The following is a 17,120-nucleotide window of genomic DNA, read 5'->3' on the forward strand; positions in this document are numbered from 1 at the left end:
CGCACATAAGCAGCACTTCCACGTGCTACTGCCGCAACACTACTCCCCAACGGCACCGCAGACCCTGCTTCAGCAGTTGGAAAACAGCAGGAGCAGAGAAGAGCTTCTTTTTGTTAAAATGGGTTTGGTTTGTTACTACAACTGCCGATGGATGGATGGTTATACTTTACTGATCCCGTGAGGGAAATTGTCAATAATGTAAAGTATAAAGTCATAATAATCATTGTTAATCCAAAGGTATTATTTTCTTTTAACTTAAGTATACATTTATTCTTAAAAGGTTCCCTTAGCTTAAAAGTCATAAAAGACGGACAAGGATATTTGCAGGTTAAATGCACGTTGTGGATTTCTCTGCCGCTTATTTATGAGTAACTCAGGGGCCTTCAGGGTCCCCAGAGTTCAACAAACAACAACATGATCAGATTTGAGTCAGCAGCTCTTTATCAGGGAGACCAAACATTTGACTAAGGAGGACGGCAAACAGATTTTACTGCCTTGGCTCCATTTTTGGGCAAACTTCTCTATCCACGATGAAGAGCGTAGGGTTTTGCTCTTTCAGTTTTGCTGCGCAGGAAGTGATAAATTCTGCAATACTGGCCTGTTTGAAATGTTGTTCTAGGAAAATTACATCCACCATTTGTCTTGGAACAAATCTGAATCAGACCACTGCTGTTAGAGCTAGCATTTAACATCTCATTCAGCCCATGTGAAGTAACAGCTGGCTTTTAGTTCAGTAAGAGAGAAAGTTAGATGACTCTGCTACATCCTCTTCTTTTTCTTCAAAACCACTTTGTCGCATCGACTCTGAGTCAGCCCACATCTAAAAATTACTGTACCAAGAATTCAGTAAGGTTACCAACGCCCGATAAAATCATGCTTTTGAAGAAATGGTTGTCGGTCATAGGGCTGAGGAAATACCAGGTAGAAAAAAAAAAAAAATCACTTAATTATGGAAGTGCAATTGACAAACTTTCGAAACTAAAGACACTTGACTTTTTTTGTTTTGTTTTTTGTTTGAACTCTTTTCAGTGTTTTTGAAGCAGGTTTTTTTCTGTGTAGAAATAAAACAGACAACAGCAGACATGTTACAGGCATAAACGGGAAACGGAAAACGACCACAGTATACGCGGTCTGTTTCGAACGTGTGGAGATGGGCCTGGGCTGATGGTAGGTTCCCGGCCGGCATCATCATCCCAGTCCAGCCTTGGTCATGCCATGTTACATGGCATAGACATGGATGGAGCTTACTGCTTAATGGGGGCCACTGCATTTTCTTATTAAATGCCAGGCAATGTGAGCAAGGGCGTGACACTGAGCAGTGTAATTTAAGTTGCATACAATAAGTGCATTCAACTTCCTGGCCTGCCAACAGCACAGGCTGGAGGAAGAGATCAGTCACAAGAGACACGCACACACACACACACACACACACACACTATGGACTCACCATGAGTGCATCAGAGGCACACACACTGTGGAAGCCGTGGTAGAAGGCAGCAAACTGTTTATTAATGGATTTATTCAGCAGGAAGTCGACGTAGAGCTGGACATACTCTATGGAGAGAGAAGTGACACAACAGTGATTTTCAATATTCCATTACAGACTTTAACCCATTTACCCTCCAGTCTTGGCTCCTCTGTTTGACACACACAGAGGGACACTGGTAGAGACCTGGAGCTGGATGGAAATTAGGTTTAATAAGAGAAATAAAGCTGACTTTCTCAGCCCTACTTCATTCTCTACAGAGGAACAAAGAAGCTTTTGGGCTGAGCCGGGTTTCGGCGTCGCTGCTCGCACGATGTTCAGCAGCACAGGAGCAGCATTTAAACATTTACTGTGGATTACAAACTTCAGGCTGTCAAATCACAGAGCGCAGTGGTTCTCTATTTACAGTGCAGTGGGTAGAACATGAGGAGCCACCAGGCTTATGTTTTCACTGTCTGTACCCAGCGCATGTAGCACCAAAGTGCCTTGTATTAAGTTCAGTGAAGAAGGTTTTGTTTCCAGTGTAAATACGACACAGGCCGTCTCAGCCCTGCCTAGGGCAGGCAACGAGGAGAGAGAGGGCGGCTGCCACTCTTGATGACCTAGATGGTGGTTGAACTTTTCAGCTTGAAGCTCTAACTCGCTCTATGTGCCTATTTAGTAACGTCGGAGAAGGTGACAGCAGCAGCCTGTAGCGTACGACCCAGGTTGTTAGTGGGACCGGAGGCAGCTGGAAGCCATGGCAGCCATGTTGTTGTTAATTCAGAACACAGAAGCTTGTCTTGATTGCTCACTGTCAGAAAGTGGCTTTAGGAATTACCCAACTCTCAAGACAATCTACTGGCAGTTTACTAGACAGGTCCCGAAGGTAGTATCAGGTCCGGGTCATGGTCTTCACTGGGAGTGCAAACTTCTGCAAGATATTAAGTTGCCCAATGTAGAATGGACCACTACAGTCATTTATACCCAGGTGTGTCGGTATTTTAAACACAAGTAGACAAAAGGTGCAGCTGGCCTAGGATTTGTTCGATGTCTGGCTTTGTGTATTACTATATGTACCAGCCAGCACGTTCCTTGACTTTAACAGGTTCGTGACTCAGTAGGTTGGTCCCTGCTAAGGAATGGAGTTCCTGCAGTGAATCTCAGCGTGGACTCACCTTTCCTGTTCTGCTTGGTGACGGGAATTTTGTCTCCTCCGGGCTTCAGGTTGTAGGATTTGACTATGCCCATCTCCTCCTGGAAAACCTGCAACCCACAAGAAACACACACAAGGCAAAATGTCACATGGCTGATGCTGGTGCATTTTTCTACTGTATGATATATACTCGATAACCCATATATGAAGAGCCTCCAAAATCTTTTAATGTCTTCAAAGAAGATACAGTTTAACTGCATATTGCTAATTAAAATTAATCATAAAAGACAAGGTATTTAACCCCTTTGAAAACACTGTTAAAAGAGCACTGTGTTAGCGTGTAAGTAAAAGCAGGTCTAATATGTTAATCTGAAGAGATGACAGGTTAGAGCTTGAGCTACTGTTACCAATATTTGCCAATGTTACCCAATTTGGAGCTCAGAGAGTTCACCATAAATTCTCAAATCAAAGACAATATTTAAATAATGTCAGCATGGACAAATAAAGGCCAGTTACTAATAAGAACTGGATAAAAAAAACAGAGGGGGACATAGAGTGGGTATGACGGCTCCGGCTCACGTGATAAATTCAACATGTGCGCTAATTCCATCAGTACAACAACAAAACCAGCTTCCCCGAGTTTTGCTTTTTAACGGAAAGACTGTGTTCATCACCGCTGGTTTCTAACACGTAATATAATGAATACTGGCCGATACATATCTATCAGAATTTTTTTTTTTTTTACTCCCTATAATCAGTATCAGCATGGGTCCAGTGTTGGTGGGGCTTTAGTACCAACATATGTGAGAGTGGAAAACACAGGGGTATACACACAGTAAATGGAATACACGGTGATTTACAAACATACAGAAAAAACCCTGGGAGACACAGGTAGGAGCCATAGAAATTACACACAGAGACAGATCCAGTGTTCTGTAGGTCAGTGGGTTCACATGTACCGCGGTGGTGTGACTCTGACCAGCCTATAGCTCACAGTCGGCTCACACTGCGGGTTAAAATAACACCTCCACTCAGGCGTTTACATAATGTTTCTTCCCACATATGTTCCTGCTTCATGCATAATCCCCGCTGCGCCATAAAGTGTTCCATTATATCTGGTTACTACGCCCGGTGGCAGCGAGCCGCCTGGTCTGACGAGCCCCTTTTCACCAAACGTGCTGACGTTGTGTAATGTGAAACTTTTTGTATGAGGAACCCGGTCATGTTTTAGATGATTACTGAGGAGCAAAGGGGCCGACTTTTGAGCTTCTATGGCTTATGAGCTTTTATGCACTATGACTGGTGCAATTTGCAACTTTATTGCGTTGTTTATCGTAAATGTATTTACGATAAACTGCAAATTAAATCTGTGGTTGGAAAAAAATAAAAAGGGATTGAGAGAACACACGGATAATCACCATACGCATTTTGCTCCAGGCAGGAAACGTTATTTTTCCACAGGTAAAAGTGAACAGATGGTGAGAATATAATACAAAGCTTTGCTTCACTAAAATACAGTCCGAAATTGGCAACATTATGATTTAAATCAGAAACTGTCTGATCAGGGAGTAAATCATAAGAATATTAAATATTGAATTTTGATATCCCACCTAAAACAGGGCCATTGTACCCCATCAATTTATAAGAATATGCATGAATAATATTTGGAAACACACTCCTCACGCTTAGCGAAACTTTTCTGAGGGTTAAATAACCATTTGTGTCTTTGACTTTGACATTTGACTAAAGTGTTGCATGACTTCAGTGGAACTGATCCAGATCCCCTTCTGGTCTAAAATTAACTCTGTTAAAATTGCGCTGTCTGTCAGCGCCGTCGGACATGCCGAGACACTTCATCTGCGGTGTGTTTGTGTGTGTGTGTGTGTGTAATACTGTCCCCTTCAAGAGTTTTTATATGTACTCATCTCTTTCTCACATCATTAACAATTGTGATCAATAGAAACCAGGCAAATAAGGCATTATAGGAGATGACACTGCCAAAACAGAAGAAAAAAATCTATTCCTCCTCATCTTCTTTATAAGATTTTTTTTTTCGCCATTTTTGTCCTTTCATGAATGTGAAACGAGTCAAACTGTATGTAGCTGAGTTCAGATAACTGATGTAAGTCCAGCTTTTCACCTGGAAGGTGAGGTAGAAGTCCTCCTCTACGTTTCCCTCGTAGCTCAGCAGCTCTCCCAAACCGTGGGCCAGCTCCTGCAGACAGACACCGGAGTTCAGGATCCGGAAAAACCACGACAACACACAGAGCTGGGAACCAGGAGGTTACGGGTTGGATCCCAAATGAACTGGGAAAATAAGGATCTGAAAGACATCTATCGCCTTGTTACATTACATTTTTAAATCAGTAGAATGTCACAATCCCCTTACACAGAGCACCAAAGCACCACTTCAGACACATCTGCATCACACCTGACTCTGATGCATCTGTTTGTTCATTCATTGAAGTTTCCCTCTCTGCTTTTTCAACGGGTGAAGTCAGAATAGCACGTCTATATTACCGAATGCAACCTTCTAGATTGTTAATATTTTGATTTCGGGCATGTTTTCTTAAATATCCATTCGTTCATCCAAACCATCCGTTGTTTATTTGACTCACTGAAACATCAAAAAAAAAATAAAAAAATACTAAATCAGATCAATGTAATTGTTGAATAAAGTTTGAATGAAGTTTGTTCATGTGCAGTCACCAGAGTTATGGTACCGGTGCCAACTGCAGGCCCCATATCTGATATCCTGCTGTTATGCAACCAGAAGGCCAGTTATAGCAGCCCCTGTCTGTGTGTGTGTGTGTGTGTGTGTGTGTGTGTGTGTGTGTGCGCGCCTGCTGGCATCCTAATAAGAAGCAGAGTTTTCGACCTACACAGTGAAGAAGGTTTTGGACGTGAAGCAGCTTGTGGGTCAGAAAACTCTGACACTTTCAGGCGACGGTTCAGGATCTTCCAGCCGCCGCTGCTGCACGACACTGGTGAATCGTTACTCCTGTCACACGGTCGGCCTCAAACCGAGGACGAAGAGTTAGCGCACCTTTTTCGCTCGGCTGCCGACTAAAAGTGTGAGGCCCTGCGGCAGGTGTGTGGAGTCCAATGCCTTGCTCAAAGGCACCCCAGTCTTTGTTAGCAACTACATCTACAATATTGTTGTCATTGAACGTAGTTACTAGAATCTCCTCTTGCATTTTGCAGCCTGGCCTTCTCATTTATTTCAATTAAAATGCACTCCAGCTGTTTTAGCTCACATATATTTCTGTTTACTGCACCGTAGTCGTACATACGTAGCACGAAAAAGCTTTTAAAGCCACTGCTCAAAATGCATAAACTGCATCCATAACAACATAACAGCTCTTGGGGGGTGTCGTCATGTTCGTTTTGTCGTGTTCATATCGACCAAATGTCCAGACGCTTGACTGTGAAATCAAAAGCACTCTGCTTGTGTCTCCATCGCTGAGACAGAGAAAGTACACGACGTGAGTACATTCTGTACCACTGTGATGTACTTGTTGGCACACGCCTGTGACGGGAAAAAGTGTGTGTGTGTGTGTGTGTGTGTGTGTGTGTGTTAGTGTGTGTAAGCAGGTGTGTGTAAGCAGGTGTGTGTGTAAGCCGGCCTGTGTGTTAGACAGACACAGTGAGAGAAGCAGAGGAAAGTGAGCTGAAGTGGTTGAATAAGCTTCACATCTTGGAACACTCAACAACTGAAACTCAAACTTTCTAACTCTTCGTTACGTCAACAATGTGGTAGATGTGATTTTTACCAAAACAAATACTCTGAGGGGAAAAATGTAGAAGACTGTTATTCAGACACTAGAGTGTTTCACTCGTCAGATTTGGGGCTTATTTTTTCACAGAGAAGACAGTGACGTTAAAAAAAAAATAAAAAAAAAAATGAGTGTGTGGCTAAAGGTGAGAACACTAACTACAGGGAAAAGAGCATTATCTCAAAAAATGTTTACAAAATAAAAATATCCATAAAAGAATGTACAATGGAAAAATAGCATATGATAATATATTTAAAGTATGGTCAAAGTTGCAGCAAATGCATGTAAGGGTTTGAATCAAAGTTAACAATGCTGAATATATAATCCTGTGGTAGACAGCAACACATAAAGGTAAATTTAGACTCTGCAAAGTTGAGGATTAGGGGGATTGGGAGGCTGAAAGTGGAGAGAGAGAGAGAGAGAGATCAAATGTTTAACTCTGGCACCCTCTAGTGACGCACAAGACAAATGCTGGCATGCCAGAGACCAACACTGAGAGAATTTTAAAGTTGAACTGAACAGACTGGAAAAAGTCCCTTTTTGTAGAGCTATACGTACAGAGCGTGCAGGTAAATGGGCCGAGGGTGCCCCGCTGCCCCAAACAAGCAAAACACAAAGGTCACTGGGCTGCTTGGTTGCAAAGACGGGTTTTACTTTTAAGCTTGTGTCTCATCATGCCGATCACAGAAGACAGCTCAGGCCGAGACACCTACTGGCATGATCTGCTGCAGGTCGTCCAGGGTGGCGCTTGCCATGCCAACAAGGGCATTTTGGTCACATGGTACAGTAGGTGGAGTGAGGAGCTTCCTGCAAGGGAGGATACGCATTCAGAAAAAATAAACAAAAAACTAAATTACATGTTACATTACATTTAAAAAGGTTTGTCTTGAGGACGGAGCAGAGCCTCAGAAAGCATGATGGAAATATTTTTACAGCAGCAATATACTGCTGCTCTCTGTGCAGAGGGTCATATGGAAGCTTTTATCAAGGTCTAAGGTGACCCGGCGTCCACGGCCTCAGAGGACTGCCGCGACGCAGACGGCACGGTTGACGGCAACATTCGCCACGTGCAGCGCGTGTTCCGCTCTGAACAACCTGGCGCCCAAATGCCCCGGGCGGGGTTGATTCTTCTGCCGTCCAGTTTTAGGTTTCACTGTCACTGCGGCGGTTCCTCGGAGAAAAACACGGTCGGGGTGTGAAAAATGGAAACACACACACACACACACACCTACCTGTAACAGTAGAGAGGGAAGTGGATGTCCAGAGCAATGCTGTTGTAAACGGCTAAGCCCATCAGCTGGTAACAAAGCAGGCTAAGGAGGACGTAAATTCCGGCAGAGCAAACACACACGCTGCATATGCACACACTTACAAAACATGGAAATGTACCATAAAATTACCAGGGTGGTGATGATTTGTGTTCTTCTTTCGTTTGTATGTATTTTTTTCAGTTTCTACGTCAATGCAGAAGCTTGAATATACATAGAAACTTTACAGTGGTTATACCAATGTCTCAAAACCGAATGTGGGAAACGACTGGAACCATCACCAGGAGCCTCGGGCGACCAGTAGCAGCCCTTACAAACTGACCTGCATTTCTTAAATCCAGGTTTTCACCGTCAGTGTGGAAATCTGTAAGAGACCGACCGACCGACCGCCTCCGAATATCAAATCCTTTAGCCAGATAACGAAGTTTATATAAATATCTGTGCGTAGTTTAAGACAAAAATGGCCCCGTCGACATAATGGCCACCCTGTTGTTGTCTTCAAAAAAATGATAAGCAACGACCGGTGACAGCAACGCCTCTGGCTAAGACTCTCGGGATACATCCGGTATTTATTGTGAGTAGAAATATAATCTTTGTTTTATCTTGTTAAAATGACAAAACGTTCAGATTTTACTGTCCAGCAGTAGATACTCCTTTATCTCAGAATATGGACAGAAAACTTCGGGAACGTGATTCAGATTTTAAAAAGTCAGATGGAGGAACTCCTCCGTGAAAACACACAGTGAGTAAAAGCTGGTGAAACAGTAGCAAAGCACGGGTTCGTCACGCAAACGTGAAGCTGGAAATCCAACACAGACGCACAATTAAAACTGCTAATGCTGCTAACGCCGCTAACAACGCTAACGCTGCTAACGCCGCTAACGTCGGACAGAAGAACAGCTAGAAACGTCCCATCTCTCTGGTGTTCAGTCTGAAACTCGCAGAGTAAAACCTGACCTCATGTTTCATTTGCTTGTGTGTGTGTGTGTGTGTGTGTGTGTGTGTGTGTGTGTGTGTGTGTGTGTGTGTGTGTGTGTGTGTGTATTTATATGAACTCAAAAAAGACCAGTCAGTCTTTTTTCTTTTATGGCAGAATGAGTTTAATCTAGATGAATGACTTCATTGTGTAATTTCAGAGTGTGTGTGTGTGTGTGTGTGTGTGTGTGGCCGGGCGATGGCGAGTTCATGTACTAAATGTCCCGTCCACCTGCAATTTTTTTTCCATTTATGTCCAAGGGGCAGTGGCCCAGGACACACACACACACACACACACACACACACACACACACACACACACACACACACACACACACACACACACACACACACACACACACACGGCGTTCTCAGCTGCCACATATGGTCACCATATGTGGTGTAATTGTATGTGTAGGTTGAATGTAAGTTGTACGTAGGTGACACACACACAAATAAATACATCCCCTTCTACACACACACACACACACACACACACACACACACACACGCACTGACGTATTACCACAACCATTAAGGTCATTAAAAAGTCAAACACACACACACACACACACACATATTTGTACTTCTATCTTTGTGAGGACACTTAATGCATTCCCTATTCCCTTATCCTAACCTCCACCATCACAACTAAATGCCTGACCCCGACCCCCGAACCCGAACCCGAACCTAAGCCTGATTCTAAACCTGATTTGGGAACCCTGAAACCAAGTCTGAAACCTCCAGCAGCCCTTTGAAGTTGTGAGGACCGTCTAACATGTCCTCATTTTCCCAAAATGTCCTCACTCCAAGGGTTTAAAACTCAAACTGGTCCTCACCATGTATAGCTATAAATGTACACACACACACACACACACACACACACACACACACACACACCAAATATCAAAGAGAGTGTAACATTCGGAGGCCCCCGTTTATATATCTTCACTTTATGGGACAGGCATCAACAAAGCTCTCTCTCTCTCCGTCTCCCTCTCTGTCTCCGTCTCCCTCTCTGTCTCCCTCTCTCTCTCCGTCTCCCTCTCTGTCTCCCTCTCTGTCTCTCTCTCTCTCTCTCTGTCTCCCTCTCTGTCTCCCTCTCTGTCTCTCTCTCTCCGTCTCCCTCTCTGTCTCCCTCTCTATCCACCTCTCCCTCTGTCTCCCTCTCTGTCTCCCTCTCTGCCTCCCTCTCTGCCTCCCTCTCTATCCACCTCTCTGTCTCTGTCTCCCTCTCCGTCTCCCTCTCTGTCTCCCTCTCTATCTCCCTCTCTGTCTCCCTCTCTGCCTCCCTCTCTGTCTCCCTCTCTGTCTCCCTCGCTGTCTCTCTCTCTCCGTCTCCCTCTCTGTCTCCCTCTCTGTCTCCCTCTCTATCTCCCTCGCTGTCTCTCTCTCTCTGTCTCTCCCTCTCTGTCTCTCTCTCTCTCCGTCTCCCTCTCTGTCTCCCTCTCTGTCTCCCTCTCTCTGTCTCTCTCTCTCTGTCTCCCTCTCTGCTGCCTCCCTCTCTGTCTCCCTCTCTGCCTCCCTCTCTGCCTCCCTCTCTATCCACCTCTCTGTCTCTGCCTCCCTCTGCCTCCCCCTCTCTGTCTCCCTCTCTGCCTCCCTCTCTGCCTCCCTCTCTATCCACCTCTCTGTCTCCCTCTCTGTCTCTGCCTCCCTCTCTGCCTCCTTCTCTGCCTCCCTCTCTGCCTCCCTCTCTGTCTCCCTCTCCGTCTCCCTCTCCGTCTCCCTCTCTGCCTCCCTCTCTGCCTCCCTCTCTGTCTCCTTCTCTATCTCCCTCGCTGTCTCTCCCTCTCTGTCTCCCTCTCTATCCACCTCTCTGTCTCTGCCTCCCTCTCTGCCTCCTTCTCTGCCTCCCTCTCCGCCTCCCTCTCCGTCTCCCTCTCCGTCTCCCTCTCTGTCTCTGCCTCCCTCTCTGCCTCCCTCTCTGCCTCCCTCTCTGCCTCCCTCTCTGCCTCCCTCTCTATCCACCTCTCTGTCTCTCTCTCTCTCTGCCTCCCTCTCTGCCTCCCTCTCTGCCTCCCTCTCTGCCTCCCTCTCTATCCACCTCTCTGTCTCTGCCTCCCTCTCTGCCTCCCTCTCTGCCTCCCTCTCTGTCTCTCTCTCGGTCTCCCTCTCTGTCCACCTCTCTGTCTCCCTCTCTGTCTCCCTCTCTATCCACCTCTCTGTCTCTGCCTCCCTCTCTGTCTCCCTCTCTGCCTCCCTCTCTGCCTCCCTCTCTGTATGCATGCCCGCTCTGTTTCTCATTACGTCTCCCTCTGTCTGCTTTCCTACCCACTTCCTTCTGTTTGCCAGATTGGCTCTTCAGCTTTGTGTTGCCTCAATTGGTGAAGGAGCCACAAAACTACAAACAGTAAAAACAGAAACACTGATTCTGCCACAATATTCTGCAAATACGAGGGTTACAAAAAACATCGCAACTGACTTTGCAATGTGTTTACATGCGCACTAGTATTCTGGTTTTAAGTCTTATCCTGGTTTTGATGTTATTCAGGATGTGATGATTACAAGGAGCATGAGAAACCTGATCGTTCCTATTCCTGCGTACACGATTATAGCAGGATCCTGGTGTCTGATCATCTTTGCGCATCATCTCAGCCACGACGTTCTGTACCGACAAAGAATGTTCAGGAACCTGGATCAGGTGTTTACATGCCACACAATCCTGGTTTCTGAAACCAGGATAAGGCGCCCTAAAACCCCGATCAGAACCAGAATACTCTCATTTACTTTACTCACACGTTATCATGCTTGGCTTGTGCAGTGTTCTCAAAGATTGAGATGTATGAAATAGGATCACATGAAGGCTTGTCCATGTCCAGGCTTTAAATATCTGATAAATGGAGAGTGCATACGAATATTTCTGTGTGAATCAAACTGGCAAAGCAGGCAACTGCCCTGGGGCCCCGATTAGCCACAGGTTCAGCGTAAATTGCCTTTTTATGTTTTGTTATTTAGCTTCTTCCTTCTTTCTGTTCTGACTAGTTTTTGCTGTTTACAGTTGTATTACGGTTCACTCTCTTTATTTTCTAATGTTCTAATGTTCTTCGTGTTTGTTTTCAGCTGAGATTGTGCTCAGATGTTGCACATTCCCAACTTAATTTGTGTTTATTCAAAGTGCCACACGGCGAACCTGTGGCAGTATAATTTTCACTGTGCACCGGGAGCACGGGGAACAGGGTCGTTGCATTGTTAAGCTGCTGGGGGGTTAATCTGGCCGCGTCTCCCTCTCCCTCTCCTTCTCCTCTTAATGTCTCACTGTCCCTCTCTCTTCCTCTCTGCTCTCTCATCTGCGACTGTTCCTTTTTGTTTACATCTGTTTATAGTCTTTCTTTCCATTTTACACCCTCCACTGCACCACCTTCTCTATGCTTTTCATTTATCTCTGTCTCGCTCTGTTGCATTCACTCTCTCTCTCTGTTACACATTTTCTCTCCAGCCTCCTCCCCTCTCCGCTGCTCCATCGCCATAGTGATGCAGCGCTGCCATGACGACTAAACAGAAACGAGGAACGATTGATAAATTAGCTCTTAGCACAAGCACACATGTGTAACATGCATAGGACACCCAGGAGAACACACAAATGCATTAACACACACATTTCCCACCTTTCCCTCATTTCTCTTTCTGTCCAACTCTATCTGACTTTTTTTCTTTGCACACTCAGTGTTTCTGCCCTAAACCAAACACACACACACACACACACACACACACACACACACACACACGCACGCACGCACGCACACACACACACACACACAAAATAACCTGGCGAGGAACAGGCAGCTATTAGGTTATATAACCATTTGACAGTTCCCAGCTGGCTAGTAACTAAGGCTAGATTGCTGGATTGTTCTCTAGTCACACACACACACACACACACACTACACACTCATACACTGTATATATACACACACACACAGTCAGACATAAATACATTTTACAAACAGCAGAAACAACAGCAGAGCTGCTCTGTAATAGCAGAGACTGCAAAAGTAAAAATTCACGTACGCAACTCTCACACAAACCTATCATTCATGTTCTCTCATCAACGATATCACCAACAACAGTTGGCCAATAGCTCACGGCCGCTAGAAAGTTGTAGCTCACCGTTTTGCACGAACCCGCGGTCGAGACCTTGGGTGTGTTGCAGGGAGAATTGTGGTGGCGGTGTAAAAAGCATAAAGTCTGTGGAAAGATGCAAACGGATGCAGGTTGGCTCTACATGGGACTCGGAGAGTTGAGGACACATTCACGCAAGTGAAAAATTAACACTGAACGCAAGCCTCGGACTACCAGCTCATCTGCCCTGTACCAGCATGTTAGATTTCCGTCCTCCCGACTACCATTCCTGATCAGCCGCTACTGCCACTTCCTAATGAATGTAGGTGGACATGGAGTGGTTATGTTGAGTGTCTCAAACAAGCTGCAAGAGGAGGAATAAATGTGCAGCAGCTGTTTAAGGTACGGTAGTCTGTTACACGTTAGAAACATAATAGGCACTTCAACAGTATGAGGAAACGTTGTCAGTTAACATATCTGGCAAGTCAAGTGTTGATACTGTGCGTATCAACAAAAGGCTCGCTGGCCCTATTTCACTGGTTCCCCTACAGTGTCTGCTCTTGCAGAACATCAGCCACTTGTGGCAACGAAAGCATTCATAAACTTTTTGTAGCTCTGTTGAGGCACTTACAGCCTTTAGTTAACGTTCGGGAAAGATCATGGTCTTGGTTTCGTCCTGTAAAAGTCAAAAGTGACCAGAAGCATGAAATACGATGTGTGCCGACGTGCCTCTGTCGCCTGGACCTAACCACATGCTGGGCTCGGGACATGAACCCCGGTCTCTGGTGTCTAAACCCTTCACTTCGTGAGCCCGCTTTGCGGCACAAAAACAAAGCACTTACCTAAACACAGAAAACATAAACTGTGAATATAATCTAGGCTGGAATTATGTTGCCTCACATTATTTGGCAGAACCAACTAGTACTATATCTAACTATAAACGGAGGAATCGCTGTCTGTCTGTCTCTCTGCATTTCGATTTTCTTGACAACCGCTCATCAAGTCAACTTCAAACTTCGCAGGTGTATTGCTGAGGATCCATGGAAGTGCAGTGTCGAGTGTCACATTCTTTGGACCTGTTACATGTCACTCGACGTGAAGAAAAAGGTGGGACTACACTACGAGGGCAGTGCAGCACCCGGACAATTTGCCAGTGCTTTATTAAGAGGGAACTCAACTGGGACCACACTCGGGGTCGCCAACTCCAGAAATGAGGTCTTTACTCTAGCATTTATTGGGGGACACAGCTATGTCACGGCAGGTGTATTGCTCAGGTCCGACGGAAGTGCAGTGTCGAGTGTGAAGTTGTTCGGATGATGCTCTCATAAAAGCTGCAAGCTGGATTAACGCAGGCCAGGCAACCAGCCCCCGACCGAACGGGCACTGCACTAGCAAACGGAATTTCTAGGAGCCAAAGTGGCTGGACAAAAGCTCAGGTTTCCGCCCACACATGGTCTGTGCAGTGCCCGTCAGGTATCAGGTGCGCAGTCTTTGACGGGTTGTGCACATTCGTAGGTGTAGCGCTGCCAGGGCCCACCGGAACGACGCGCCGCCCCTCTGTAATCCAGTGGAGATTCATATGCATTTTTTAAGCACTTGAAGATCCAAATCACCGCTACTGGTACTTCTCAGCTCGAAGTTTGGCCGACTGCTGCAGAATTTTCTAAACATGATGAAACGGTTCATAAAGTCAGTCTGACATTTGACCGTGTGGTGAGTTATAGCGTACTACTGCATGTAAATTCCCACTTTAGGAACAGTGGTTACATAACCTTGGAAACGAGCCACAACTTAACCGTGAGTGTGCCCAAAAGTGCGCATGTCATAGTCGTGCTCCGGTACTCAGACAAATAACACTACACCGCCGGGCACGTTGGTTATTGTAAGTACTCTGCATTGCAGATTAGGAACCTCTGCCCTCCATTTAATAGTTACTACACGATCGACTACCCCAAATGCTTGATGGTTTAGAGTACTGGCACTGCTTTTATTCCAATACAGGCAATGCTGAAGATGCAGGACTCCACTTCACTTTACAATGAAAAGAGTAAAAAGGAGAGAAACTGGAGGAAAACAGAAACAGAAGCAGCTGGAGTCTTGGTAAGATTTGACATCAGTCTGATTCCAAGCTGACGAACAGAAAGTTGGTGAGTGGTGTTTGTTAGTTTGACCAAACATCTGTATTCTGTCAGTTTACTGGCTGTTCATAGTCCGAGTGCAAAAATCCACTCCACTTTCAAGAACTGCAGGCAGCACCTTTTTTTCCTTTTGCTTTTTTCTCTAATGATTTTGTTTTAATTTATTTTCTGGACTGACAAAAAAAAAAAAAAAACATATTTAGTTTAGGATATATTTCTTCAGTGTGCAGATTTACAGCCTGAAAACACACATTATAGTATCTCTTTCTCCTCTGTGGTTTAAAATAGAGGAGTGTTATTGAATGTGAGAGGGACAGGGAGGGGGGAATAAAAGAGAAGAGTGCCTGTGTGTGTGTGTGTGTGTGTGTGTGTGTGTGTGTGTGTATTTGCGCCTGTCTGCACATTACCCACACACTAAAGTCTGATCCACAAAACATTGCTGTTTTGTCTACGGGAAACAAGCCACAGAGGAACTATGAATATGACGATTTGAATGAAAGCCCATTAAAATGCTAATGGGGTCTGTTTCTTTATGGAAAAAAGTTCAAAATTATAAAAACAAATAAAATGTAAAACCTTGATGTACAACCACTCTCCCCCTTTTATTTAACACAAAATATACCATCTGACTGCACCACTCTGTTAATCCAGTAAAGCCCCTCAACACTCTGCAGTATATAAAATGTCGTTAGAGTGTCTTTTATGTGTAAACAACTAACAGCTAAAGATTTACAAATATGCCCAGGGGAGCCTCTGCAGAACGACGCGTAATTTTTTATCTCGTAAATCCAGCGAGGGCCGTTCGAATACAAATGAAAGCCAAAGACTCTAAAACTAACTCTCAACTAATCAAACACCAACAAGGAGTTACACGTTGACCACTGAACACACACCAACATAAATTAGAAGCCAAACTCCCTTAAAAACATGCATTACGTGCAACAGACACACTAAACGGTGTGTGTGTGCACACGCCCTGGCGTTTGTTGCTGTTGTTTTTAATGAAGGATACAGTCCCGACCAATTGGAACTCAGAATAGTTGTCACACTTCCAACTGCTGAACCAATGGCAGCGCGAGTCCTTCATGTAGGTGAACATTCCTGAAAATGAAACGAAAATGAAAATCAGGATTTAATTTCAGCACATTTCTGGTGTGTGAATGAATGAAAGACAGGAGGACTGACGAGGGAAGGAGGGGGAGGAAAGACGGAGGCAAGGACGACGGGAAAATAGTGGAAACTGAGGAGGAAACAGAAGGACGACGGTTGAAAAGAGGAAAAACGGAAGTTTATGGAAGGAAGGAAGACAGCAGGGTTATGAAAAAATTAAACAACAGAGGACTAAAATATTAAAAAAAAAAAAAAAGGAACCATTACTATAGAGTGAAGAAGCTGGACGCAAACCATGAAGGAGGGAAGGAAAGACAAAGCAAACATACAGTATAGAGCAGAGAGAGTAGACAGCCATGAATTCAAAAAGGACTGAATGAAAATGGGAACAAAGGCAAAAAAGAAAAAATGAAAAAGAAGGATGGAATTGCCAATGTGATACATTAAATAAACATTTAATTTAATTTAATTACTCAGAAGAAAGTTGCTTAAAAATCCTTATTATAATTCACCTCATAAATTCTTACATTATATAATGATTGGTCAATCTATGATAAACTGCCGTGTCGCAGCTGAATAAAGGGGCTGCTGCTTGACTTCTAATGACATCGCTCCTTCACAGTCAACAAGTCTGGCCAGAGTTGTTTTCTCTCCGCATCACCTGTCAGCTCCTTGTCAACAGTCACAGTGCGTTAAGTTGTTGACGTCAATGGTGAGTGGGAGCCATTTTAAAAAAGAAAAAAAAGGATAATAAGCAGGTTGCTAAGCAGAATGAACGGGACAGAACGCTGAAGCGCTTTTCCAGCTCTGACCGAGAGAAACAGCAGCAGTCTGTTCTGAGCGGAGACACACATCTGGACCGCTCACATCTCTGAACACCAGAAACCCACACCACTTCATGCATAAAAGAGCCTGTGTGTGTGTGTGTGTGTGTGTGTGTGTGTACACCTGCCTGCGTGCAGCTGAGTATGCATGTCTGTGTGTGTGTGTGTGGGTGTGAGGCAGAGCCGGGGCTTTCCCTGTACTGCTAATGAGGAGAACACAGCTTTCGTTGAGTGTGCTGCTATGGGCCGACGTCCCCTGGCACCAAAAACACAGACGACCGCGGAAAGATGGAAAGATGGAAAGACGATGGAAAGAACGACTCCACCGGAGAGCGAGAGGGAGAGA

At 44.9% G+C, this 17,120-nt stretch overlaps 1 protein-coding gene across 1 annotated transcript in view; it reads right to left on the reverse strand.

The window, feature by feature from the left end:
• The window catches only part of hectd2 (HECT domain containing 2), a 50,502-nt gene that overhangs the window by 8,443 nt on the left and 24,939 nt on the right, over window positions 1–17,120 (reverse strand). Inside the window, 6 exon segments of the mRNA XM_040139318.1 lie at window positions 1,448–1,554; window positions 2,644–2,731; window positions 4,762–4,836; window positions 7,111–7,204; window positions 7,630–7,694; window positions 15,853–15,941. Coding sequence (XP_039995252.1) covers window positions 1,448–1,554; window positions 2,644–2,731; window positions 4,762–4,836; window positions 7,111–7,204; window positions 7,630–7,694; window positions 15,853–15,941 — 518 coding nt within the window.

The sequence above is a fragment of the Xiphias gladius genome, chromosome 11 (genome assembly GCF_016859285.1).
Source record: "Xiphias gladius isolate SHS-SW01 ecotype Sanya breed wild chromosome 11, ASM1685928v1, whole genome shotgun sequence".
In the NCBI taxonomy this organism is placed as follows: Eukaryota; Metazoa; Chordata; class Actinopteri; order Istiophoriformes; family Xiphiidae; genus Xiphias; species Xiphias gladius.